The 12500-nt window shown below is 34.6% G+C and overlaps 1 protein-coding gene across 1 annotated transcript in view; it reads right to left on the reverse strand.

The window, feature by feature from the left end:
• Positions 1–9602: 9602 nt before the first annotated feature.
• Positions 9603–12500, reverse strand: part of LOC115225511 (leucine-rich repeat-containing protein egg-6-like) — a 72441-nt gene continuing 69543 nt past the window's right edge. Inside the window, exons 10-11 of the mRNA XM_036513861.1 lie at positions 11653–11724; positions 9603–9678 (exon numbers count right to left, since the gene is read on the reverse strand). Coding sequence (XP_036369754.1) covers positions 9603–9678; positions 11653–11724 — 148 coding nt within the window. The remainder of the gene's footprint in view (positions 9679–11652; positions 11725–12500) is intronic.

Below are 12500 nucleotides of genomic sequence, written 5' to 3' on the forward strand. Positions count from 1 at the left end.
ATATATATATATATATAATATATATATATAACTTAGAGATAACTTAGATATGTTTCGACCAAAGATTGGTCCAGGCCATGTCTAACTTAATAGCACCGCCTGATAGGATTATTTGAATCCTGTTTAAGTCAAGTTTTGTTAATGGTCCATTCAAGTAGTGAGTTTTTGTTGGGTGAGTTGTATTCAATTATGGGTGGCTTATCTGGTATTCCTTGAAGGAATCTATCCAGACTCCGTTTAAAGTTGATGGGATCCTTTTCCTCTTTGATCCCTTTCGGGACAATGTTAAATAGGGCAGGGCCTGTTGACGAAAAGAAATTATGTTGCAGTGTACATGTATGCTGTGATCTTGAATTGGGCAGGGGACGTATGGCCCGTGGTCCCAGTCTTGGATGAACCTTGAAAGTAATGCTCAGGTCGTTTGGGCAAAGTTGGCGGTAGATTCTCCACATCGTACAAATGATGTACCGTTCACGGCAACGCTGGTGAGAGTAGAGTTTCAAGGCTTTAAGGCGGTTCCAATAATCGAGAGCAGTCATACCTTCAATTCGTTTAGTGAATGCCTTCTGGGGTGATTCAATCCTCGAGATGTTTTGTCTTGTATGGGGAGACCACAGTGGGCAGCAGTATTCGAGGTGTGGCCGTACGAAGGAGGAGAAAAGTGGTATGATGACACCTTGTTCTCTGGACTGGAAAGTTCTTAAAATCCAGGAACTCATCCTACGAGCTATATCGACCTTCTTGTTGATGTGTGCACTCCAACTGAGATCGTCATCAACAATTACACCCAGGTCTCAGATATTGTTAGAGGCTGTGAGCGGTTCCCCTGAAGGAAGAGAGTATGGCTGTTATAGTGAGGAATTTCTTCCAAAATGCATCAGCTCATATTTTCTCTCGTTCAGTTGCAATTTGTTTCTGTCTGCCCATTGACTCACAGCATATAGATCAGATTGGAGTTGAGTTCGGTCTGCCTCTTCATTGACGATTTGTTGGAGCTTAGTGTCATCAGCAAATATTTTCACTTTGCAGTAATGTACGACACTGGAAAGGTAGTTTATGTAAATTATGAAGAGTAGCGGACCCAAGAGAGTCCCCTGGGGGCCACTGCTGGTGACTTTTGCTAGGCTTGAGTGGACTCCATCAACTACAACATGTTGTATTCTATTCGCCAGGAAATACTTAATCCAGTTTAGAACTTTTCCACGGATTCCAACATACATATATTATATATATATATATATATATATATATATATGAGCTTCCTGAAGATTTCTTTGAATGAAACAGTTCTAGTCCTGTAGAAGCTCCTTCTATATAATAAATTAATTTTACTCTGCTATGTATTGAGTACCTTATTTACTATGGTTAACCCCGGATCAACCCGGGACCTACATATATATATATATATATATATAAATGAAAGAATGGAGTTGAACGAAGATGTTAACAAAATTCCTTTACTCTCGACATATGTTTCTAAGACAACATGTTTTCATTCCAAAGGAATAAAGGGTGCATTATGCAATCGTCTCAGCAGGAAAGATAGGAAACATATGTCGAGAGTAAAGGAATTTCGTTAACATCTTCGTTCGACTCCATTCTTTCATTTATTCATATACAACACACAAATTTCTCCACATGAACCCGGAGTTTCTACCCTTGGACAGGTCGCTTCAACCGTGTTTCTTACGTGAATTTGCTACCCAGGTTTCGGTTAAACGAATTTTCCATGCTGACGATAAACATAGGATAATTCATTCACCTATTTAAATATATATATATAATACAAATAAGAAAATGGAGAAACAACTTTGTTTCTTATCAACTTTCGGATATTAAAATGTTGGATTATATATCCATTAAACATAATGAGAACTTTAATAGCATACATATATATCTTATGATTCAATACATATGAGATAAGAATACAAATTGTAAAGATAATAATATATTATTGTCTATATATATATATTTATGTTTATGTATATGTCTGTGAACATGTGCATATATATTTGCGTGTGTATATAATATATATATATATGTTTGTGACACATGTATATTACGTATATATGTATGTGAGCATGTGTATGACTATAAATTGTTTGTGGTTGTTTATGTGTGTTCGTGTTTGTGTGAGTGTGTGCGTGTGTGTGTGTGTGCGTGTGTGTGTATGTGTGTGTGTGTGTGTATGTGAATCTGCATCTGTAAATCTGCCTCTCTGTCTGCAATTACAAAAATGTTATTGAGTGCAACGAAATTCAGTTTACAATTCGGATTCATCATATTTCTATTTATGTATAGATATATGTATGTGTATATAAGCATTGTAACTTTGTGTTTGCATCTATGTTACCAACCTTATGTGTTGCTCCCGTTACATCTGATACTGAAGATTTTATCTATGTTAATAAAATAGAAACAATTGTAGGCTTTATAATGTGAAATCTAATAAACGCAACTGTCTCTATATGTATCGTTTGTTGTCAAAATGTCTGAATTTTTCCGAATTCTGCCATAGGATATTTCTATTTACTTATCATACAGGAGGATTAAAAAACTTACAACTTTTTTAAATTGGTGAGACCTTCGAACGATTCATGTTCAATAATCGCGATTATATTATTGGTTAGATTTTCCGTAAGTTGGAAGAGAATTGGTGAGAAATGGTATAAAAATGATTAGTCACGAAATTTTAAATACGCATGTGTCTAATCAACTGGATGTAGATGTAGAAGAAAAGGAAGTAGGAGTGGAAAAATTAGATGAAGATGAAGATAATGATAAGTGAAGGTTATGATGATATTGATAATCATGAGTTGTGACGAAGTTGACTGATGGTGAAGATGATGCTAATGATGATGTCGTTTATGATGATGATAATGAGATGATAAGGAGTGTGGTGTTGAGGACGGTGATGGTCGCGTTCATGGCCATGATACTTATGACGAGAATGAATTAAAAGTACAAAAAATAGAATTTGAAGCGGTTATTACAACAAAATTATGAAGTGAAATATACATATATATATATTGTGAAGTATATGTGTGTGTGTCTGTGTGTGTGTGTGTATGTGTGTGTGTGTGTGGTGTGTGTGTGTGTGAGAGAGAGAGAGAGCGTCTGCATCTGTAAATCTGCCGCTCTGTCTGCAATTACAAAAATGTTATTGAGTGCAACGAAATTCAGTTTACAATTCAGATTCGTCATATTTTTATTTATGTATAGATATATGTATGTGTATATAAGCATTGTATCTTTGTGTTTGCATCTATGTCACCAACCTTAAGTATTGCTCCCGCTACATCTGTATACTGAAGGTTTTATCTATGTTAATATATTAGAAACAATTGTAGGCTATATAATGGGAAATCAAATAAACACAACTTTCTCTATATGTATCGTTTGTTGTCAAAATGTCTGAATTTTTCCGAATTCTGCCATAGGATATTTCTATTTACTTATCATACAGGAGAAATTCACTTGGGTATGTATTCTACTTCTTATTACTGGTGCCTAATTGTTGAATATAGTTAGATCTGAATCTCTGGATTCCCCTCGTTGTCCTACATTTCTTTTCACCGTATTGGGGAATTTTGTCTTTAATCGTTAATTGTTACGTGTTACGTTGTGCACATTAATTTATATAAATCACATAACAAATGTAACTCACAAACACTCATATCCTTAATCATTTTCATACACGCGCGCGCGCACACACACACACACAGACAAAGTGAAAGTCTGATAGAGAAGATGAAAGAGAGAGCGAAGATAGAAGGGAAGACAATATATGTAGAAACATACAATTAGATTAATAATATCAGGAAAATCAAACTTACAACTTTTTTAAATTGGTGAGACCCTCGAACGATCCATGTTCAATAATCGCGATTTTATTATTGGCTAGATTTCTGTAAGTTGGAAGAGAATTGGTGAGAAATGGTATAAAAATGATTAGTCACGAAATTTTAAATACGCATATGCCTAATCAACTGGATGTAGATGTAGAAGAAAAGGAAGTAGAAGTGCAAAAATTAGATGAAGATGAAGATAATGAGGAGTGAAGGTTAGAAAGATATTGATAATCATGTGTTGTGAGGAAGTTGACTGATGGTGAAGATGATGCTAATGATGATATCGTTTATGATGATGATGATGAGATGATAAGGAGTGTGGTGTTAAGCACGTTAATGGTCGCATTCATGGCCATGATGCTTTTGACGACAATGAAATATAAGAAGTACAAAATAGGATTTGAAGCGGAGATTACAAGAAAAATATGAAGTGAAATATACATATATATATTGTGAAGGATATATATATATATATGTCGGTCCCATAGGGGATAATGCTACTGTTGTTTATAGCCCCGGGATGACATCTCCACTAGCTGCCAAAACGACACACCACTTGTGTCTTACTTGTATGCGCGAACTAATATCATGGTTCCCGTCTCTGGTTTTACGTAATAAACACAGGCCCTGATTTCTGGGTAGTAACTCGTCATCGAAACACGGGTATGTGTGTATCACGTAAGGCTAGAGATGGCAATGTTTTCTTTCCTTTCGCAAATACTAATCAGACACAGATAGCGTGTCATTAGCCAAGTGAAGAAGATGTCCTCCTGGGGCTATAAAAACCAGAAGCATCGTTCCCTATGGGACTGATACGTTTACGTGGTAAATATACTTTACGATTCCGTGATACTACTGTTTATGTCTCACTCACAGATTTAATATTGCTTATTTATATACATAAATATAGTGGTTAGGGCAGCGGACTCGCGGTTGTAGGATCGCGGTTTCGATTCCCAGACCGGGTGTTGTCAGTGTTTATTGAGCGAAGACACCCAAAGCTCCACGAGGCTCCGACAGAGGGTGGTGACCATCCCTGCTGTACTACTTCGCCACAACTTTCTCTCACTCTTTCTTCTGTTGGCCTGCTCGCTTAGCCAGCGGGGTGGAGTAGCTTGAAGGCTAAAACAATGCAAAGCGCATTGTGACCAGCGATATGTAGCAAAATCTGATAGCCTGGCCGGTCACGGTGATCACGGTGATATATATATATATATATATATATATACATATATATATATATATATTATATATATATATATATATATATATATATATATATATATACACATATATATATATATAAAGGGACAGGCAACAGGTTGCTTAGCCACATACCGAAAAATTAAAAATAGCAGTCAAAAACTGTTTATCTCTGTTTTCTACTATCAGGGTGTGCATGAGTATTGAAAAACTTACAAAAATCGATTTCAGGTGTGTATGCGATCCATAAAGCCGTGGGAACGTGCATTTGCAAAAATCGTTTTTCTTGGAATAGAAAAAAGTCTATCTTTATTTCTTCTTTAGCTAGTGTCTGAAATTTGGGTTAAATCAGTGTTTCTCAAAGGGACAAATTTTTTGAAACACTTTGGTTTAAAATGTTTGGCACCTCAGCACTGTCCATGGAATGGGGGGCGTTGTATGTATATTATATATATATATATATATATATACAAAATTAGAAAATGGAGAAACATACTTAAATCAATCAAATATCAACCATCAGATAATACCCAATCAATACTTTATTACACCATTACATAACAGCAAAGACATTATACAAAATATATCTCTCTCTATATAACGGCAGTTTGTCTGTGCGTGTTTCTGTGTGTCTGTTTGCTTATACCCTCACCCTGACCACGGCTTTCAACCGATTCTGATGAAACTTGACACACACATAGCCCAATGTCATAATTCAAAACTAACGCAGCGAAAATTTTGAAAAGTTCCCCCAGTTCTGAAAAGAATCGATAAATTCGACATGGGGTCGAGAATCAGAAACACAAACCATAAACTGTCTAGGGGACGCAACTCCACCTTTTTAAATCTCAAAAAAAACTTACCATAATTTTTTTCCATTTTTTTGCTATTTTTTGGCTATAACTCTCTAAAAATGCTTTATAGTCATTTCCCTTACAAACCTGAGCAACGCCGGGCGATACTGCTAGTTGTAAATATAATTAGACAAGGAAATATAAATATAAAATACAATTACATCATATCTGACAGATTGATATGTAGATGTCCGCTTGATGTACTTGGTACAGTCATGGTTGTTATTATTATTATTATTATTATTATTATTATTATTATTATTATTATTATTATTATTATTAATATTAATATTAATTTTTATTGACTTTTTGTAGGGTTATAATTTTATGAACTGAACTGTGTGGTTTTTTATTATTTTTTTATGTATATATGTCTGATTTAAATTTAAATGTGAGTGTGCATATATTTTCCTTGATGTTAGTTATGGAACTAGGAGTCCGATATGTAAAATAACTGTGTTTGTGAATGTATATTGATATATTCTGTTTATTTTGTATTATTGTATTAATGTGTATATATATATGTGTAGTATTATGAGTGTCTATACACACATTTTTATATTTTATATTTTTATATTTATATGTAAAATTTTTTCACACTTATATTAAATTGAATTTTCTGAAGAGGCCGTAGGACATCCTTGTTAATGTCTCATTTACACCTGCCTTATATGGCTTATAGGTTAAATGAAGCATACTTGTCCTCACGGCCGGAACAGCTGTCAGATATGATGTAATTGTATTTTATATTTCTATTTCCTTGTCTAATTATATTTACAATATATTTTGTATAATGTCTTTGCTGTTATATAATGGTGTAATAAAGTATTGATTGGGTATTATCTGATGGTTGATGTTTGATTGATTTAAGTATGTTTCTCCAGTTTCTAATTTTGTAATATTAATTTACGGTAATAATTTTACCCTTGCCAACATAATACAGTAGATGAATTAATTGCATGGCAATTTTTAACATTTATGTATTAGTCTTGTTGGGTAGCTCTCTAGCAGTATATTGGATATATGTTATCCCATGGTGGGTTGAATTTTCAACCCCTATCTCATTTTATAACTGATATATATATATATATATTATATATATATTATATATATATATATATATATATATATGCATATATATACATATATATATACGTCTATATATATATATATATATATATGTTTGTGACACATGTATATGTACATATATGTGTATATAAGCACTGTATCTTTCTGTTTGCATCTATGCTAACAACATTACGTGTTGATCCCGCTACATCTGTATACTGAAGGTTTTATCAATGTTAATATAATAGAAACAATTGTAGGCTTTATACCGCCAAATCTAATAAACGCAACTGTCTCTATATTTATCGTTTGTTGTCAAAATGTCTGTGTTTTTTTTCCGAATTTTGCCATAGGATATTTCTATTTACTTATCATACATGAAGAATTCATCTCGATGTGTATTCTTCTTCTAGTTAGTGGCGCCTAATTGTCGAATATTGTTAGATCTGAATCTCCGGATCCCCTTGGTCGTCCTACATGGCTTTTCCCCATATTGTGGCATTGTGTCTTTAATTGTTAATTGTTACGTTGTTCACATAAATGTATATAAATCACATCACAAACGTAAACCACAAACCCTCATATCCTTAATCATTTTCATACCCGCTCGCACGCACACACACACACACACACAGACAAAGTGAGCGTCTATTAGAGAGGATGAAAGAGAGAGCGAAGATAGAAGGGAAGACAATATATGTAGACAACAATTAGATTAATAATATCAGGAAAATCAAACTTTAAATTGGTAAGACTTTCGAACGATCCATGTTCAATAATCGCTATTTCATTATTCGCTAGATCTCTGTAAGTTGAAAGAGAATTGGTGAGAAATGGTATAAAAATGATTAGTCACAAAATTTTAAATACGCATGTGTCTAATCAACTGGATGTAGATGTAGAAGAAAAGGAAGTAGGAGTGCAAAAATTAGATGAAGATGAAGATAATGAGGAGTGAAGGATTTGATGATATTGATAATCATGACTTGTGACGCAGTTGACTGATGGAGAAGATGATGCTAATGATGATGCCGTTTATGATGATAATAATGAGATAATAAGGAGTGTGGTGTTGAGGACGGTGATGGTCTTGTTCATGGCCATGATGCTTTTGACGACAATGAAATAAAAGAAGTACAAAAAATAGAATTCGAAGCGGAGACTACAAGAAAATTATGAAGTGAAATATACATATATATATATATATATGTGAAAGATATATATATATATATATATATATATATATATATATATATATATATAATATATATATATATATATATATATATATATATATATATATATATATATATGTCGGTCCCATAGGGGATAATGCTACTGTTGTTTATAGCTCCAGGATGATATCTCCACTAGCTGCCGAAACGACACACTACTTGTGTCTTACTTGTATGCGCGAACTAATATCATGGTTCCCGTCTCTAGTTTTACGTAATAAACACAGGCCCTGATTTCTGGGTAGTAACTCGTCATCGAAACACGGGTATGTGTGTATCACGTAAGGCTAGAGATGGCAATGGTTTTTGTTTCCTTTCGCAAACACTAATCAGACACAGACAGTGTGTCATTAGCCAAGTGAAGAACATGTCCTCCTTGGGCTATAATCGGTTGAGTTGTCTGCTACATTAGCTTATACAGATGTTTTCGGCTTTTAAGGAAAACTTCGCGCAGCTCTTTGTGGAACACAGTAGCTCATAGTCAGGGATGTTCTTTACTGTCTACCAGGATGGCTTGCCGCGACATTCGAGTGAAGATACGCTGTTCAGCAAAAGAGCAAAACAGCTGCGGAATTTCGAAAATCGATGAAGGGATGCCCTAAGTAGATGTCACCATTATCCTGACACGATTTATTCTCACATATGCTAGACATATTCGAGGCTCTTTCTGTAGATGACTACTGCAACAGGTAAGCAAAACAGGTGTAATGGGGTTTCTGAGAAAGACCTAGAAAAGGAGGACATTTTTAAAAGTGTCAGATGCATGATTATGCTAAATGCAAACTTTTCTCCAACTCGTCCTCTGATTCCAATGTGTTTCTGACGGTAAACAGTCAAATTCTTTGGAAGCATAAAACAAATGCATTATGTTCTGCTTAGTATTTCTTATTCAACAGGAAAACAGTAAGGGAAAAGATAATGAAGGAAATGAAAGGAATGAATAATTATCCGGTGACTCAGTGACAGAAAGATAGATATGCACATACCAACACTTATATAATATCCTTCCTATCATAGGCACACGTCCTGGAATGCTGGCGGAGGGTGCTAACTGATTATGTCGAATAATCGATTACAAATAGATAAATGGTGAAGTCGACTTCGGTTGAATTTGAACTCAGCAATCAAAAGCGGACGAAATGCAGCTCAAGATTTTGTCCAGCGTGATTACACATCTACCAGCACGCCGCCTCAATCACATGCATAATATGAAACAATGATGTCAACCGCAGGAGTTCATATTCTCAAGCACCTTCACACATTCACAGACACACATAGCAAGAGGATGGGGTTTAGAGAATGTTAAAAAGAAGGAGGAGAAAGAAAGATGAGAATACATTAAATATTTAGAAATATAGTCAACAAAAATGTATCAACGAGACTGATCCAGCTTACAAAGTCCAAATTCTGGTTAGATTTTCGAATAATCCTCTTTCGATTTTCGAGATTTTATTGTCGGATAGAAGTCTGTAAGGATTCATAAGAAATAAAATAGAAGAATTTAGTCATAAAAATGTAAATATTATGTCTAAACAATAAGATGCAGAAATTGAAGAGAAAGAAATAGAAGAGAAAAATAGCTACAACATGAAAAAGACAAAAGTGAATGAACGGTGAAATTCATAACATTGACAAATTGATCAACAAATCTTATAAATTCTAAATTCTAGATTTCTGCTTTTACTCTTTCGGGCACATCCACCCCTATAGGCTTTCACCCACTTTTTTTCGTTTCTTCTCTGCCATCAAAGTGACACTGAGGTAAAATATACGAAGCCCAGAATACCTATCATTACTACCCGTCTGATCAAGATACACAAGACACATGCATCACAACCATATGTGCGCGACATTGTGATCTCATATCAAGACAAACAGTGCATGTCCTTGCCTGTGAGGCCCAGTTAGAATTTTCTTCTGGTCGAGTAACCCATCCTGCTCAAAAGGTCCCTGAATAAGGATTGTTTAAGGATGTTGAACGAACCACCTATGTTTCCAAAGGTGAATTATCCAAACCCCAAATAATTCCTTTCAACACATGGCTATGATGCTCCCCCACTACTTCTGTGCGTGATCAGAGATGCACATATCGTCAGCCACTAAGGGACATGCTCAACTGGTTAAGGTCAAACAACTGACAAGGAAATCTGTGGTATTGAGCAGAATATTTGCTGTAGCCCATCTTTTATACCAAGACAAAACAATGTACATGATAACACTTCCAATCAGTTAAGATCAGAAGCCATGAGAACCACTGCCTGGTACTGTATATTATTATTACTATTATTATTATTATTATTATTATTATTATTATTATTATTATTATTATTATTATCATCATTATTATTATTATTATTATTATTATTATTATTATTATTATTATCATCATTATTATTATTATTATTATTATTATCATCATCATCATCATCATTATTATTATTATTATTAATATTATTATTAGTATTATTATTATTATTATTATTATTATTATTATTATTATTATTATTATTATTATTATTTGCGGGTGGTTAAACCAATCTCTTCAGCACATACAATATAAATAAACTTCTGAAAGCATCTTCCAATCAACATTCCTGAAAGCCGTGCTTAGACCTCGTGAACTTTCAGGCGAACAAATTTTCTTTAGAAGAAGAAAGCAATGCTTTCTGGTTCGCTTGACATATCTTACCCAAGAGGAAACGGTAAACGAGTATATAATTATTCACTTATTTCAGACGAAAAAAAATACAGATGCACATACACACAATTATACACAAAGTGATGTAGAATCCAAACACTCATATTAACATACATTTTCAAACACCCGTTGCATTACACGTATATTGAATGAAGGCGAGTTAGAAAATGGCAAATTGAAGTTCAGAAAGAAACATGGGAAGACATCAAATGTGCAGAAAAATACAGTCAAGAAAATAATATCAGCAAGACTGATCCAACTTGCAAAATGTGGCGCCCTGTTCTGCTGTTTGTGTAACTTTCAATGCCAAGGTTTGGTACAAGGCCTTCCATGAATTTCCAGATTTATATCACTGCATATCTTTCACTCTTTCAGTCTTTTCCAGTAGCTAATACGTTGATTTGAAGCGATTTATTATATGTAGCTTCATTGGATTGCTTCGAGTTTCGCTGCTAATTTAATATTGTTTGGTAATATAGTTGGGAGTAGTTCAAACGGCTGAGAACTTATGCTCTCCAAATGACCACTTACAGAAATTTATACACACACATAATACGAATCACTGATGTAAACACCAAATTTTCGTATTTCTAAACACTTTCACATGCACATTTGCAGACTCATAAAGGGAGAAAATCTGAGTTAGAGAAGGGCAAGTTCACGAAGAAAAAAGATAGGAAAACACCAAATATTTAGAAATATACCGTCAAGTGAAGAGTATCGGCAAAATAGATTCAACTTACAAATACTTTATGTTGGAAAGATTCCTGAATGTTCCTTGCTCAATAGTCGAGATTTTGTTATTCCCTAGATTCCTGTAAGATAAAAGAGAACTCATAAGAAATAATATAGAAGAGACCAGTTGCAACATTTTTTACTATAATGTCTAAGGAATGACAAGTAGGAAGATAAGAAAAAGAAGTCAACGTTTTAGAATTCGATGACGGATATCATGATAAGCGTCGATCAATTAATCACCTACAGTGGCTCTGTCACTTACGTGCTGGCTACGAAATTAGGCCTTGTCTGTCTCTTCAACCGTAAGTACGAGGGTTGCCTTTATTATCTGTTGCGCTAGGCGAAGAGTTACAGCTCATGGGCGAAGGAACGAAGATGCGTCATTACAAGGAATAATTCAATTTTCATATCTTCTGATATGTGATATTTGGTGAAAGAGGGTCTTCGATACCGCCGCCGTCATCTGTGTTTCCTGCAGTGAGATAGGCTCATCTAGAACCCTTCAATGGAGATGGACCAGTTTTGTTTAAAGGACGCCTACATTCAGACCGTACCTTCTCTCGGGAATGTTGGAAGGATATTGTAGAGCTGTGGCTCTTGAAATCCAAACTATTGAAGTATCTGTTCCCGTATTTTGATTGATATGCTGGGAGCTTTGTCATTATGCAGCTGCGCCTTGTTCTGCTGTTTGTGTAATTTTCAATGCCTAAGTTTGGTACACGGCCTTCCAGGAATTTCCAGGTTTATATCACTGCGTATCTTTCTCACATTCATTCTACAGAGAAGAGTTTTCACTCTGTAGTGAACGACCGTACGTAAAGGAGTTGGTGACAGAAATGTCTCCTTTGAAACA

The sequence above is a fragment of the Octopus sinensis genome, linkage group LG27 (assembly GCF_006345805.1).
Source record: "Octopus sinensis linkage group LG27, ASM634580v1, whole genome shotgun sequence".
NCBI lineage: Eukaryota > Metazoa > Mollusca > Cephalopoda > Octopoda > Octopodidae > Octopus > Octopus sinensis.